This window comes from Vigna umbellata, chromosome 1 (genome assembly GCF_029865625.1).
Source record: "Vigna umbellata cultivar VRB3 chromosome 1, Vumbellata_1.0, whole genome shotgun sequence".
Taxonomy (NCBI): Eukaryota; Viridiplantae; Streptophyta; class Magnoliopsida; order Fabales; family Fabaceae; genus Vigna; species Vigna umbellata.
Window position 1 is genome coordinate 96744046 of NC_142165.1, and position 17729 is coordinate 96761774.

At 29.1% G+C, this 17729-nt stretch overlaps 2 protein-coding genes across 2 annotated transcripts; both read right to left on the reverse strand.

The window, feature by feature from the left end:
* Window positions 1–8173: 8173 nt before the first annotated feature.
* On the reverse strand, window positions 8174–10786 carry LOC124838628 (plant intracellular Ras-group-related LRR protein 9-like). Its single transcript, XM_047314282.2, has 3 exons — window positions 9963–10786; window positions 9557–9723; window positions 8174–9077 (listed from the first exon to the last, which is right to left on the reverse strand). Exons 1-3 carry the CDS (start codon window positions 10773–10775, stop codon window positions 8444–8446), a joined length of 1614 nt encoding a protein of 537 aa, XP_047170238.1. The 5' UTR covers window positions 10776–10786; the 3' UTR covers window positions 8174–8443.
* Window positions 10787–15985: 5199 nt separating this feature from the next.
* On the reverse strand, window positions 15986–17495 carry LOC124838636 (uncharacterized). The gene is made up of 2 exons (XM_047314294.2): window positions 17148–17495; window positions 15986–16771 (listed from the first exon to the last, which is right to left on the reverse strand). The coding sequence occupies exons 1-2, from the start codon at window positions 17470–17472 to the stop codon at window positions 16170–16172; spliced, it is 927 nt and encodes a 308-aa protein (XP_047170250.2). The 5' UTR covers window positions 17473–17495; the 3' UTR covers window positions 15986–16169.
* Between the last annotated feature and the right edge of the window lie 234 nt (window positions 17496–17729).

Here is a 17729-nt window from a genome sequence, read left to right on the forward strand (position 1 = left end):
TTGTCAGATACTTCACATTTTATAATGATGAGTAAAAAATTATTTACTAAATGTTTTTAAATGTAGAAAAATTTCATATTTTCTTTGGGTTGGCTGAGGTGAACTAATTAAAAAGAAGAAACAAAGGAGGAAAATAATGATTTTGTATGGTGGAAAAGAACGAGAAAAATATTATATGGTGCACTTTTGGATTTACTTTTATAAAAATGTGAAAAAGAAAAGGCAAAATTTATTAAAATATTATCATAATTAATTATGGAAAGTTACACAATTAATTAATAAAAGTTTGATTTTTAATATTTTTTATAATAAAAATAATAATACTAATGATAAATAAATAAAATAATATATAATATCATTTAATACGTTAAATAATTAAAATATCATATAACTCTCCAATTTCCAAGATATATAAATACTTTGAAAAATATTCACGATTACCAGATTTCTTTGTCAAGAATCACGATACGAACTTATACTTCATCTAAAATTCTAAGAAAAGAAATCCTTAATTAGAAAACTAAGATTGATCTGTAATTCCGTTTAGAGATGTTGGAATAAGTCTTACTCTTTGATCCTACAATCAAGGAATGGTGCATTTGACAGCAATGGCCTTTTGCTTTTGTGCTTCGCATCACAAGCAGTCTATTCAGATTACAATTCACATACAGAATGCGCTAATAATCCACACTGAGTTTCTTTAAAGGCTTATGTAAATAAACTCCATGTATTCCAATCAAGGAACAATTTGCAGAACCAACAAGAAAAGATAAAGAAAACAGGAAAAAGTTGAAAAAATTTGTAAATTGCATGCTACTATATATATATTCTCTCATCGTGACTATTGGATAAATGTTGGTAGTTAATTACTAGCTTGTTTTGTAAATTATTACAAGAAGGTTCTATCCCCAATCGTTGCCATTGCCATGTGGTTATTACGTCATTCATTCATCCATAGGTGGCAAACAAGCTGAGAAGGGTAGCACAAACCAAAGCGAAGAGTCCCTTCTGTGATCTGAAGATAGAGCAGCCCAAAGACCACGCCACGTCAAGCGTAATTAGCCATCCTTGTTGAACCAAAACCCTGCGACGGTAACCTGCAAAACTCATCAGCACCAACACTGTGATAGATGTCATCATTGTGAATCGGAAGGCCAACAACACCACTGATGCAATGATACTCAAAAGCGCCACTACCAAATAGAAACCTTCAATTTTTCGATCACCGAAAAAACATGAGACCATAACAGCGATCACCAACGTTAAGATTATGGAAGTCTTGGCCATGCCTCTCACAACGCAGAAGCCTAAGAAGAAGCTAAAAGTTGAGACATAAGTATAGAACAATGATGTCTTTTGCATAAAATATGTATACGAGGAAGCGCTGGTGCTTTAATTATTGTATGATTTATGAAGTGTGTTAATTATATAATTAAATGACAGGCATGTGCTGCACATGGAGGTGGTTGCCGGTGGCTGGTAACTGAGGTTTTGTAACACAACCATGGCTGTGACACACGAACGGTGTTGAAAATGGGATCTGAAAATAAATAAAATTAGAGCTAAAATTGACCTTCAATCATTGTCCAATGAGTGATTCTTCCTACACCTCACTGCCTTCATCCTGCACCCCCAATTTTACTTTTTTACCCTTCATTAATACCGCACTTCGAAGTGCGTTTTAATTAATTTTTTCCTAACCGCACTTCGAAGTGCGTTTCTATTTTAATTAATTTTTTCCTAATCGCACTTCGAAGTGCGTTCCTATTTTAATTAATTTTTTCTTAACCGCACTTCGAAGTGCGTTCCTATTTTAATTAATTTTTTCTTAACCGCACTTCGAAGTGCGTTTCCTATTTTAATTAATTGTTTCTTTCTTAACCGCACTTCGAAGTGCGTTTCCTATCTATTTAATTGTTTCCTAACCGCACTTCGAAGTGCGTTTTCGAAGTGCGTTTTAATTAATTTAAATCCAAAATAATATTTAACATTACATATAATAATTATTATTTAATTCAATAAACAATTTAATAATTATTTCAATTTTATAAAAAATTAAAAAACTTAAATAAAATTAAATACATAATAAATAATATATTAAGAAAATAATAATATGTTGAAAAATAACAAATTCAACAAAATTTAACAAACAAATAAATTATTCAAAATATATTAAAACAAAACATTTTATTTAACAACTAACATAAAAAATTAAATTTATTATACTAACCTAATAAAAATAAAACCTAATAAAATAAATATATACTAACCTAATAAAAAAATTAAAAAACTAAATCCTAAAAATCTAACGCACTTCGAAGTGCGGTTTGTCTCAGCCTGCCGCAGATCGAAATGCGGTGGTGGGTTTTTGCTTTTCGCAGATCGAACTGCGGTTTCTCTTTGGAGGTGCAGGAGGAAGTTGTCGCAGTTCGAAATGTGGTTTCTCTGTGAAGGGTATTATTGGAATTAAAATATGTTTTGGAGGTGCAGGAAGGATAACGTGAGGTGCAGGGAGAATCACTCTTGTCCAATCTATCTGTCGTATATTGATGCTTCTTGTGGCATATGAGGATTTGAACAGCATTATATGATAGAAGAAATCTGGAATTGATATATCAAATGTCAAAGCAGAAAAATATGGATAATAATTTACTTATAATATAAAGGTTTAATCCTTTCGAACATACTATTTCTGTAGGATTGTCTCAAGTAGGTCCTCGTATTATAAATGTTCTCGATTAGGTCTCTTGTTATGAAAAATTGAATCAATTTAGGCCTTACACTTAGTTCCATACTAACACCGTTAAAGGGGTGGCACGTGTCAGTTCGTGGTTTTTTTGAATTTTTTAATTATATTTTTATTATTTTTATTTTTATTTTTATTTTTATTTTTATTTTTTAAAAGTAAAATTTAAAAATGACACGTGTCAAACTGATAGTGTGCCATGTGGCAATGGCAGTGTGACATGGCACTGACAGTGCCACATGTCATTGTCAGGCCACGTGTCATTGCATTAGTCTCAATTTGGTCCCTGTATTTTTATTATGTTGCAATTTGATCCCTGTATTTTCATTTTGTCTCAATTTAGTCTTAATTTTAAAAATTAAACAATTTTTCCCTCCTCAAATTCAAACAAAGTTTAAATTGTATATAAATCTTAACAAATTTTGTTTAAATATATACAAAAGATATATATTTAAATATATACAAATTAAAAAAAAAGAGTTTAATTTAAATATATACAATTTAAAAAAAAGAGTTAAAATTGAGGAGGGAAAATTTAAATATATACAATTTAAATATATACAATTTAAATATATACAATTTAAAAAAAGAGTTTAAAAATACAGGTGTTATGTTATGTTATGCTATAAGGGTTTAAAAAAAAGAGTGACATAACATGTTGGTGTTATGTTATTTAAATATATACAATTTAAATAAGATAATATTTAAATATGTTATGTTTCAAAACCAACATAGACCTTTATATTTCATCATAGATTTTCATACCACTTTCTTAGATATATTGCACAATCAACATAACAACATATGCAAGAACGGTTCGAGACTATAGAAAGAAAATGCAGTTTTCACAAAACTAAAAAATGTATGTCCTTCCATTCAAATTAAATATAATTGAATGAGTAATACAATGAAAAAGAATCAACTCAATTAGATAAACTGTGGAAAAAGTTATGTATTAAACAAACAAAGGTCAAGGATATCAATCACCTAAACTATTAAAATATTACGTGAAAAATTGTTCTAACTACATGCCTCTAATTAAATATACGACCAGTCAAAATAAATAACATATATATAGAACTCACGATAAAAACATTCAGCTTGATTAGACGGATAATGAAGCACAAATATTAATTTTACCGAGATGACTAATAGAATTAAGGTTGTGTTGAGTTCCCTAAGAAATACGAAACTAATTTCTCTAACAACAGACATACAATTATAAATCCGAGTTGTTAAAGTGAATTAATATATATATTAGAAACTGCATATCCAAATTTCTAGTTAATCTAATGGTCAATTAAGTGAGAGTTGATGTTTTATCTAAACAACTTAAAAACAAAAATAAAATAATGATCTCTTTATTAAAAAATATAAACTTAATTCCTCTAAACATAAACCTCAAATTAATAATCCAAACAATCAATGATAATACTAATAATAAAAAAATGTTATTACTATATATTATAAAATTTATTTTGTATAAATATTTTTCACGCGTATTACACAATAGTCTATTAAAAATCAATTTTGTTTTGTTTTTTATTTCTGAATTTCTACAATATTTTTTATCTATACTTCTATACTATTATATTAAGTAGATTTCTCATTTTAATATACATATTTTCTTTTTCATTTTTACCTTGTGAATAACTATTTTTCAAATTAAAATAACAATTTTATTAATTTTACTCTTTAAGTAATTATTTTTTAAAATTAATATATTTTATTTGATTTTTTTAAATTTATCCATTTCTTAATTTAAATAATTGTCTATAATAAAATTGTAAAAACTTTTATATTTATTTTTATATTATAATAATAATATTTTTTTATTATAAAGAAAGAAAAAAGATACATATGTGTTTTCACTTGTTTTTTATAAAGTTTGTATGTTTTTCAAGTTAATAAATGTAATGTCATGTATTGTGTCAAATATTAGGGTACTAAATTTATTCGATCAGGACAAAATTATAAACAACTTAAACATGATTAAGTCATTGTGAAAAAAAATTAAAATATTTGGATTACTTGTTGAATTTCTCATTTGATTCACAAATAGTAACATTATTTTATTTTAATGTTTATTTCTGTAAATTACTAATATAAAATTATTTTATATATACGCAATTAAAATTTGATTAAATTGTATCTAAATTTCTTATCATTCAAGCAAATTTAAATATTAGCATTTGAATAATACAACATCCAGAAATAATTCTTAATAGACAAAACTGACAATAAAAAATTTAAATATCATCAAAATATAAAAGTACATTTCATATTAGATTTTTATTTAGTCTTTAAATAGTATTTTTTTTCTTGTTAATTATAACGTTGTAAGTTGCTTTCCTGTTAAGAATTTGACAAGCATATCAAAACTAGAAATAGTAAAATAACTTTTTAAGCTCCAATATATCAAATTCTAACGGACTAGTACAGTACTTAAGTAAAAAAAGGACTTCTGTATTAATTTAAAATTAGGAAAAAATATCTGTATTTTATTGCAAATGAAATAAAATAATTATTATAATATAATGAGACAAAATAAATAATAAAATAATAAAAGATAAAGAGGAAAATTAAACATTAAAAAAAGATATAATAAATAATAGAAGATAAGAAAATAAAATAAATATTAAAATGAAATAAATGATAAAATATAAAGAGATAATATATGTACTAAAAGATAAATAGATAAAACATTATGAAAGTTCTTGATCAATTTAAGTGTATAGTGAAGATTTATAATTATGGACGAGAAATTCAACTTGAGATAAATCAATTCAATAATTTATTCTATTTATATTCACATTATTTTATCTTAAATTCAGAACCTAAATCACTTTCAGCTCCACACAATTACAATCAAATAATAAGTTTAAATAGATCAAAAGTCCAAGATGTTTAAACAAAATTGACTAGTGATCTTAGAGATATTCACTCTGACTTATAGTTAAATTCAAAATGATTTAGTTTAATATAATTTTCTTTTTGTTAGATAACTTTTTATAAAGGTAACTTAATTCATCAGGTTTGTGAGTTAAGTATGTTTTTAATTGTTTTTCTAATTTATTTTATATATTTATTGTATGATAAAATGGATTAATTTGACTAATATTTTGATAATATTATAATCAAAATGTTCATATTTTATTAAACAGATAATAGTTAAAAATTAAAATGTTAACTTAGATAAATAAATAAATTAAACATTTAAATTATTCAAATATTATTGAACAAACATTTTAATATTTAAAAAATCAAATTGTCAATCCACAAAATAAAAAATAATAAATAATTATAATAAAAAATTTATAAAAAAATAATAAAGAATAATTATTGATGGTTTATGGATCAATTCACATAATAAAAAATAATAGTGTATTAACTCACATATTTTTATCCATTTTAATATGTTTAGAATTTAGTTATTCTTAAAATTAATATTACTATTATTTCCATGTTTTAGGTGTATTTTTCCATTTCTTCAATCAACTAACAGGTAATGAATCTCGTAGTAGCTGTTAAGCATAAAAAGGATGGGAACTTTAGCGACTCAACTAACATAGATAGTGTATTGTGTAACTGAAGACTCCTCGGTCGTATCAATTACAATTTTTAAATAAATTACCTAAAATGATAACAGGATATCATTTACTGATACTTAATGTTTAATAACTTGTAATAAGTACAATTGATAGGGTGATCACGGGATATCGAGAATTATATTGCTAAAGTGGTAAGTTCAACAAGCAATGCGAATTATGTATTCTAAATCAAAGCCTACATCCATCATTTGAGAAAGACGTTTCTCACTATGAGATATCTCATTGTACTTGTCGAAGACATTCTTGCCTTAGATAACTTAGCCAAAAACAAATATAATTTCTCATATGTAAGATAGTTATCGAGTTTTTGAGTTAATGAGCCCATAAATGTGCCTATTCATATGAGAGTTCATGATAAGTAAAATATGCTTATAAATATTATTTTAATCATATTTTAACTTCACTCTTCGCATTAATTCAAATTTGGTCAGAATCTCTGACTAAATACTAATTTGAACGTTGAAGGCTTAAAAAACGTATCTCAAATAATGAAGAGTTTATGAAGTAGAAATTTTTTTTTACCGAATACATTTGATTTTGCAAGAACAGATAGTAATGTTAGCAAAACATGAGGTGTTTTGATAATGATAAAACAATGATGATGATGAAAACAATTCCAAGAATTCAACACAAAAAAGATAGTGAAAGACTTATAATTTTCTATGTAAAGCTTTTGTAATATATATATATATATATATATATATATATATATATTTAATGTATAGGACTTAGCTTAAGAGTAGAAAATGTGTTTTTGCAAAATCATGGAAGCAAATCACTTAGCAAAACACTATAGCAATCATTGTAACACTGTTCATATGAATAGTAGCGTTGAGCGATGAATAGTAGCGCTAAGCAGTAATGGTTCTAGAATAATCGATTACTAGAGGGTGTAATTGATTAATGTTAATAGATTAACACTTAAAATAATTGATTAACATTAGTCGTTACTAGCCGTTTTGATGAACAATCCGCTATTTTTGTTTTTTAGTGTGAAATCGATTAATACTTAAAATAATCGATTATTACAATAAGAAAGGTTGAAAACGAAATTTAGAAGGTGTCTATTACTTGAGTCTATAAATAGACTCTCGTTTCAGACAAAACACTATAGATATTGTGAATTCTTTGATAAAGCTTATTTAAATGTGTGAAAGTGTGTTCAATTGTGGTATTTAAACTGTCTAATGATAAATTGAGGCTCATAAGTAATGAAATTTTGATTGATAAAAGTTTTATATTTTGGTTTGAGTTTGTCGAGTGGATAAAAAATCATAATGAAATAAATGAACACACATAGTCACGCGAATAAGAAGTTTCTTATATACTTTAGCCATTTTTTTAAGAGAGACTTCAAGCCCATCAATACTAGGCTCCTTAGAGGGATGAAGAATAGAAATATACTAAGACATATGATCAATAATAAACAAAAGAAATTACCATACATTAATGGAGGGAAGAATACTTAAAAAAATCATTTCCTTAAAAAAATATTTAATGAAAGAGATCTTCCTTAAAATAAAAGAGAAATTGTTTTGTATAAAATAATTCGTAGGACCAAATGTATCATTTCCTGAAAAAAAAAATGCCATGTATAATAGTAAACATAATAACAAACTCAGCAAAGAGAAAAAAAAATAAAATAACTATAATTATATATAATATCTAATTAGATTTGACGGATATTAGAAATATAATATCTGAATCAATTATTTAACATACTGTTCTATTATTGAATGAAAATTATATGGCTATGGGATTTTCTTGAAATTCACCTTACCATAAAGGGAGTGTCTAAAAGAGTATCTGTTGCAATATAAAACAACCAAAGGGTTGGGGAAAAGAAGTAATAGAAAATAGTAAATTGTGTTTAGTTTACCAATTGCCTGTAAGCAAAACTATTCTTAATTGCGAAAAAGGAAAATATTGTTAACTTGCAGGCTCCGCAAGATGCTATGCAGTAGCATGCATATCAACCAAAGAAGACTGAAGAGCTGGGAAGCCTACTGGAAGCAGATAGTAAGTGTGTATGTTATGATCTTCATCTCATAATAATAAGCATCAAAGAAAGTCCCCAGCCATAGGCTCATAGCTGCTGATTAAGATACGCTTCTTTGGGAGTTTTTGGGGACATAATCATCTCAGTTACATTTTCAGAAACATTCTTCAGCCAAGAGGTGCTTCGCGTTAACCACCCATTTTCTCCTTGTTCTTGCACCTCCTGGGTGGTTTTCCTTTCTTCCTCCTCCAATATATCAATCCATCTCTGAGACATGAACCCTTTTATGGCTTGGAGCCCTTCACCCACAACATGCATAGGTGGCACTTCGACAGGATTCTGTTCCAAGTTTAGCTTGGTCAAGTTATGAAGGCGACCAAAAGAATCAGGAAGTGCATGAATTTGGTTGTTGCTCAGATCTAACTCCCTGAGGTTGATCAAATCACCAAACGTCTCTGGAAGTTCTCTGAGGTCACTGAAGTTACTGCTCAGGTTTAGAACTTGAAGATTAGTCAATTTCCCAATCGCAACAGGAAGCCCGCGCAGCTCGTTGAAGTGAGCATCCAGATAACGCAGGGATTTCATCTCACAAATTGACGAGGGAAGAGATCGAATCTTGTTCAACTGAATCATAAGCTTCTGTAAATTATGCAACTCAAATCCAATGTTTGTTGGCAAATACGACAGGCTGTTAAAGCTTGCATCTAGCTCCACCAATGAACTGATCATTTAATATAAAGATGGTTCCATCAATCATAGAAAAAGCATTCTAAGTATCGACGCATGTGCATAAACAAAAAATACGGTTCCAAACTCAGATATGATGTTTACAAATTGACAAGATGCATAACTGATATAATTTAGCCACAAACGATGTTCAGACTTTCCTTAATATCCAAGAATTTAAACCAGAAACAGTTTTGCCCTTGATATGTTGCATGTGTAACAAGTATAGCTTTCAAAATATACCGTCATCACTTGAGAGTTGCCATGATGTCGGACATAAATTTTGCAAGGAAGTCAAACTAAACCAGAGTTATTAACCAACTTGACACACCGGAAACAAGAGTAAACAGTGCACACACCGAGAATGTAAAAAACTTCTACATCGTTCAATCACAGACATACGTATTTGTACTAGTTACGTTAGTCGATATAGCGTACAAAAAGAATGTAAAATGGAATTCTTTCTTGCATTACCTGCACTTACTAATGGAATCAGGAAGAGCAGACAGCTTGTTTCCGGACACATTGAGGACCTTCAGCTTCTGCAACAAGCCAATTGACTCGGGTAGCGACTCCAAAGCATTGGAAGAGAGATTAAGCTCCTCGAGACTTTCCAATCCACATATGGAATCAGGAATCACCTATTGTGCAGCAAAGAATTGTGGAACACGTACATATATGTGTGCGTGAAATCAAAATATAGAAGAAAGAGTAGAAGCTAAGTAAACAAGGAGGAGTGTGGATTTATGAGGAGATAAAGAATTCGAAAGGGATGCGGAAAAAATGAGTTGAGATTCTTTGCTGGTTTTTGGTGCAGATGAACAACACATAAAAATCCAGCTGAGAATCCAAATTCGAAAAAAAAAAGCGGCGGAATTACCGAAAGTTGATTGGTGGAGACATCGAGGACGACCAATGCAGGAATGTGGCCAAATGCTTCAGGCAGGTACTTGAGGCGCTTGCCGGAGAGAGCGATTCGCTCCACCCCTTTTCCGTAGGCCTCCTTCAAAATCCCCTCAACCTGTTCTTTCACTTGAACACTGTCCTCGTCGTCCTCTTCGTTTTCGTTGTTGTTGTCGTAGTCGGCGCCGTCGTTCTCGTAAATCTTGACCAAGCGCTTCTCGGCGTCCTTGAGGAGCTTACCGTAGGCGTCGTGCATGTTGTCGAGCTGAATGATGGACTTCAAAATGCGCTTCTCTTTCTCCGTGGATTCCTTGATGACCTTCTCCTTCTCCGCGATGTGGGCAGTCCAGCGGGCCTCGTCGATCTCCGGGGGCCTGGGCAGGCCCACGATCTCTTCCAGTTGGCGGGACAGGTGGGCTTCCAGGTCCGCTAGCTTAGCCTTGGCCTCGTCGACCTCCTCGTGGGTGGGCCGGGGCCCCATGACCTTGAAGACGGATCGAGCCTGGGCAACGTCGGAGATGGCGCGGGTCATGGAGGCCAGCATTTCCGGGTTGGCTAGATTGGGCATTTGGCCCACGATGGAGGAAGAGGAAGCATCGGAGTGAGGTGGCTGTTCGATGTCGACGTGATGGGAACGGGAAGTGGAGGCGGAGGCGGAGGCGGAGTCGGAGGTGGAGGCGGAGGAGGCGGAGATGGAGGCAGGGCTTCTGGGGCCGAAGGAAGGGAGACGAGACATGACGTAGGAGAGAACGGGGAAGGTTCCTGGGTGGGGATCCATGGTGGCTTGCATTGGAGGGAGGGAGCAACTCACAAACCAAAATGTGTATCAATGTGATAAGGCTTCGCTATATAGATCAACCTCCATACCTGGGATTCAGGCAGTTAGTTAGTTATTTTCTTTGAATGTGTGGGACAAAATCACTCCCTCTTTCTTTTGCTCAAATTCCTGTACAACAAAAAGAAGATAACCTATTTTTGGAGAACTTATCGAAAGAAAATTTTGTCTTCTAAAGTGAAGTCAAACCAGAGAGAAATTATTTATTTTAAACAAATATTTTAAAATAATAAATAGTTTTACTTAAAGAAAAAAAAAATACATAATTTAATTTGTATAGACTAATTTTTATATTATTTATTTTCATTCATCAAAACAACTAATCTGCACCTTCTTTATTCTTATTTCCCTCTAGCCAAACAATATCTCCAACTTTTTTTTTGTGTTGTCGATGGATCGAAAGGAGATGACCGAATTGTTTTTGAGGATCACGGAAAAAGGATCAGGAGATCAGAGTTTTTCTTCGTTTATAAATATTTGTTTTTTTTTTCATTTTTAATGATTTTAATAATTTTCCAATTTCCGGAAAAAGTATATTTCCGTGATGGATAAACAATTCAAGTATATTTCCGTCGTTGTCATATTTCAGTCTTGTGTGTTTATTTACATTACTTATATATTCATGTCGTACTAAAATTTAGCAATTATTTTTAAATTGTTGAAAATGTCACTAGTTTAAAGTTTTGGAGTATTTACAAAACTTATAAATTTTGTAATGTCAATTGATAGATCTCATGAATAAGTAATTTTCTATGTTTTGATTTACAAAAAGCATACGTCTTTCTACGACAGTGATAATTGATAGGGTTTGAACAAGTAATAGTTTACGTTTCAATATAAGCAAATTATTTAAGTTATATTCTACCTATTATGTTTTTAAAAAAATTTGATCAAGGCAATGGTTTTGTGATGACATAAAGTTACAAGTTAATGATTTAAAAAAAATGTTATTTATGTCCCTATATCATGGGTAAAAACATTAGTGGAAAGATATTTATCCAATAATGGAATTGGTTCCTCCTAACTCAATACTTCCTTTCAAATTTTAAAGAAAATAATTTTAAATATCTTATGTTTTGTCATCACAATCAATAAGAGTTAAGTCAATATTCTCTTTCAAAAGTTGAATTGTATCTTTCACGTTATGTTTTTACTCATAGTAAATTATTAGTTGTCATTTCTAGAATCAAGACAAAAAAGAGACTAAAAATACTCATCTTAGACGAGTATGAATATGTATGAAGTATAATTAACTGCATTATCTACATTTTGAAATCTTTGAAAATGTTTTGGACAATACTCTATAACTTTTAATAACTCATTATTGTATTTGTAATTTATTTATTCAGTCGGTATATGTTTTTACTCAACCTAACTTTATATATCTATATTACAGGAAACTAAGTTTCATAAACTTCATCAATGTTTAAAAGTTGTTCAAAATTATTCTTAGTCACAATTATACCACGATAAAAGCTGAAATAAAATAAGTGTTCAAACTATCATTTTACAATGACATTTATATATTTATTTAAAAGGTTCCATTACAAATAATGTGTAATGGTTTTTTTCAAACATGTTACTCATTTTCTTTAACATATTAAAAAATGTAAAAAATGAATACATTTCATATGTCAAATCATTCTACAAAAGTAGTCAATGGTACTTCATTTTATTGTTTTAATAAACATGAATTTTTTTATTGTTACTATTACTTTAAATCATATTAATAGCATTATTACTTTAATTTAAATATACTTAATCAAAATTTCATATTAATATATGTTATAATACATCTAGTGCAATGCAATATACAAAACTGATATGAATAAAAGTAGTATCAACTAGAAAGATTTAATAGGCATTTTTTACATCAAATTAGGAGAGATGAAAAATTACTTTTACTCAATAAAATAATCGTATCGTATAGTAAATTGTTTTAAAGAACTTGTAGACTGTAAAAAAAAATATTATGATAATTATTAGTCTCTTATGTCTAAATTTAATCTAATATAATATTCCAGAATTAGACAATCCCTATATTATGCTGACGATATTTGTAATCTTACAATAGATTTTAATACATGGTATTCATAGATTGATGTTATTATTTGTATATTTAAATAGTTAATTATCCTTATTTTATTTTATATTTTGTGATCTTTTTATTATAGTGTTTTGACATATAAGTATATAATCCTTCCCAAACAAATGAAGCAAAACATGCATACAAAATTTATAATGGATATAAATTAAAAATAAAAGGTAAAACCGAAAGAACATAAACATATATATTGTTTTAACCCAAATATTGAGGTCATTCAATATTATTTCATAAATCACTAATCTATAGTTAATCGTATTAGAAAAGTGGATGTAGGTATTTGGATATATCACTGCCCTATAAAGAAAAATAAAAAAAATCCAGAAAATGATTTTAGGGTTTAACTTTTCACTGTACCCCACATTTATCTTCTTCTTCCAAACTTTTCTCTTTTGTTCATTTTGTAATAAGAAATTGGATAATATAATTTGGAAGATCGGATAAAAAAATTGAGAGATATGATGTGAACTGAAACAAGAAATTTGATTAATTCTTTTGAAGGGTCTAGTTGTCAGATTTCAGAATTTGATGTACAGTTCCAAAATTAGGAAAAACATATCATATTCATAAATTTGGTGATCACACACAACTTTACATTAGATTTCAAAATTTAATATATAAAAATTCAAAATCTGATGAAAAAAAAAAAGCCCTTCGTTAAATTTCGAAATTTATTAAAAAACCAGAATCTTAAAGTTAATTTTAGAATGTGAAAAAGAAATGGTTGGAGATACAGAAAAAAAAAACCAATAATTTGATCAGTAGCAATAAATAATTGAGAGTTGCTCCCTCCACCACCACCAACCGCTCCCTGCACCTCCCCATACCTTATTTGCCCTTCTATAAAACGGATGTCAACATCCGTTTCACCTTCAACGGATGTTGACATCCGTAACATCCATTTACATATTTTATATTTTAGTTTATTATTTTTATTTAAAAAAAAAAAAACTTCAACGGATGTGGTCACATCCGTTAACGGATGTGCCACATCCGTTTAATAGATTTTTAAAAAGTTTTTTATTTATTATTTAAATAATAATATATAAATTAAAATAATTATTATTATTTTATTAAATAAAATAAAATTAATTTACAAATAATTAAATAATAATTTTTTAAAAATTAAATAATATTTATATATTAATTTAAAATATAAAAAATTAAAAAAATAAAAACTAAAAAACAAAAAAAGCAACGGATGTCGCCACATCCGTTAACGGATGTGGCGCATCCGTTTTAATATATTTATAACAAATTTTTTAATTATTATTTAAATAATAATACATAAATTAAAAGTAATAATAATTATTTTATTAAATAAAATAAAATTAATTTATAAATAATTAAGTAATAATTTTAAAATAATTAAATTATATTTATATATTAATTTAAAACAAAAAAAATAAAAAAACTAAACTAGAAAAAAAAAAGCAACGGATGTCGCCACATCCGTTAACGGATGTGGCACATCCGTTTTAATATATTTATAATAAATTTTTTAATTATTATTTAAATAATAATACATAAATTAAAATTAATAATAATTATTTTATTAAATAAAATGAAATTAATTTATAAATAATTAAGTAATAATTTTAAAATAATTAAATAATATTTATATATTAATTTAAAACAAAATAAATAAAAAAACTAAAAATTAAAAAACCAAAAGAAGGCAACGGATGTCGCCACATCCGTTAACGGATGTAACACGTCCGTGGAAGAATTTTTTCTTCAACGGATGTTGACATCCGTTGAAGAAAAGAGGTGAGGGTGTAGGATATTTTAAAATATAAAGGATAATTTTGGAATTTTAAAAAAATGTGGTGGTGCAGGGAGCAAAGTGGGGTGGTGTAGGGAGTAAAACCCTAAATAATTAGTGAAGCGAGGCCCACCGTACAGAAATTTTGGGCTTGTGTGCAATTCATTGTTGAGAGTTGCTCCCTCCACCACCACCAACCGCTCCCTGCACCTCCCCATACCTTATTTGCCCTTCTATAAAACGGATGTCAACATCCGTTTCACCTTCAACGGATGTTGACATCCGTAACATCCATTTACATATTTTATATTTTAGTTTATTATTTTTATTTAAAAAAAAAAAAACTTCAACGGATGTGGTCACATCCGTTAACGGATGTGCCACATCCGTTTAATAGATTTTTAAAAAGTTTTTTATTTATTATTTAAATAATAATATATAAATTAAAATAATTATTATTATTTTATTAAATAAAATAAAATTAATTTACAAATAATTAAATAATAATTTTTTAAAAATTAAATAATATTTATATATTAATTTAAAATATAAAAAATTAAAAAAATAAAAACTAAAAAACAAAAAAAGCAACGGATGTCGCCACATCCGTTAACGGATGTGGCGCATCCGTTTTAATATATTTATAACAAATTTTTTAATTATTATTTAAATAATAATACATAAATTAAAAGTAATAATAATTATTTTATTAAATAAAATAAAATTAATTTATAAATAATTAAGTAATAATTTTAAAATAATTAAATTATATTTATATATTAATTTAAAACAAAAAAAATAAAAAAACTAAACTAGAAAAAAAAAAGCAACGGATGTCGCCACATCCGTTAACGGATGTGGCACATCCGTTTTAATATATTTATAATAAATTTTTTAATTATTATTTAAATAATAATACATAAATTAAAATTAATAATAATTATTTTATTAAATAAAATGAAATTAATTTATAAATAATTAAGTAATAATTTTAAAATAATTAAATAATATTTATATATTAATTTAAAACAAAATAAATAAAAAAACTAAAAATTAAAAAACCAAAAGAAGGCAACGGATGTCGCCACATCCGTTAACGGATGTAACACGTCCGTGGAAGAATTTTTTCTTCAACGGATGTTGACATCCGTTGAAGAAAAGAGGTGGGGGTGTAGGATATTTTAAAATATAAAGGATAATTTTGGAATTTTAAAAAAATGTGGTGGTGCAGGGAGCAAAGTGGGGTGGTGTAGGGAGTAAAACCCTTCATTGTTTGGGTTTTGTATAGCAACTTTTAAAATAATACATAATTTTTTTTCTTGTATAAATTAAGTTAATTCGTAGTGAAGCTTTTTTACACAGGTTTTTAAAAGTTTTAAGTATTACTTTATACATAAATTCATCTTATTTTGTAAAACAAAAATCTAATTTTTTATATATTTTTAAAATTCACAAAGCTGGCACTACCATCGCAATATACCTAACATCCTTTTACCGCCGCGTTACAGACGCCAATTGGATACGAAATCGGCGAGCAATTCTGGCAGCCGAACCGGTGGGCTGTGGAATACGGCGGGGAGCCGCCGGAGGAGTGAGGAGAACTGGATTTAGCCGCTCCATTACGGATGCTGGTAAGATACGCACCCGAGGAACAATTCCGGCAACGGAACCGGTGCACCGCGTAGCACGGCAAGGAACAGGGAGAGGAGTGATACGAACCGGATTTTGCCGCTCCGTTACGGGGGCATATAGAATACGCAGTTGGCGAGCAGTTCCGGCAGCCGAATCGGTGAGCCTCAGAACACGGCGGGGAACTGGCGGATGAGTGAGGCGAACCAGGCGGAGTGTGAGAGGCGCTGGACGAAGAAGATGGAGAAGGAGATGATTTGTCCAGCGGCGAAAGAATGGCTCTGATCTTCAACCGATGAGGTAAGGACGAAGAAACTCGATCGTATTCCTCGATTATATTTGCCAAATCTTCGTCGTTTTTGACGGAAATCAAGGTGTCCAAGTCCCCGTTTGGCAAAGGACACCGGAGTGTCGCCGGCGAACCGCACAGCTCGCTAATCTTTGTCATTAACTCTACAAAACACTAACGTGTAAGCACACGCGCCTCCAATAAAACGTATTATTTTATAGAAACTAATAAAACTAAAATTATATTGAAAGATAAACCAAAATGACTGTAAAAAACTATTTAAATTCTAAAATAGGAGATACACTGTTATTTAAATCTTTAAAATGTTAAAATTTAAATAATGTCAAGATATACTCTCTCTTTTTTCTATGGACGAAATTACCATGATAAAAACATTAATTTTCTAACCATGAATTTTATATGAGTGATAAATTTGAGTTTTAATAATTAAAATGACTCTTTATGAAAATATATTTCATCAATAAATGAACTAATGGAAAAGCTTGATGAAATTGATGAAGCGAGTTAGGAGTTACTGACCTGAGAATGAAGTGGAAGGAAAAGCGAGGACTCTGGTGTGGCCGCCGTAGTATCGGAGGATGCCGTCGGTGCGGCGAGGAAGGATCTTGCCGCCGTAGCTACAGAGGAACTTAATAGTATTATTTCCGTTGTTATTGTTATGCAGGAGTTTAGATCCCATGGCCGAGTATTGCAAGAATGAAAAGCTTTGGTAATTTGGGTATGTTTGAGCGTTGCCTGAAAACTCTTGTAAGTGAGTTTCATCCACATTTATAGCAGATGCAGGGAATAACAATAAATAGAAAATAGGAATCTTCATACGATTTCCCTTTTTTTTTTCGCACATCCGCGTATTCCCTTTTATTCTCCTTTTTCTATTCTATTCAATATTTGATTGAAACATTTAATAAAAACTCAATCAATTCTACTCTTATCTTAATAATTTATATAAAAACGAATTTGAATTGATTAAGTCTTTTTAATTTAAATTCGAATTTATTTTTCTGATGTAAACCTTTTCACTTTAATTCTATAACTTTGTTTATAAATGTATTATATCACTTATCACTTATATTTAACGTAAATGTTTCCACCAATAATGAA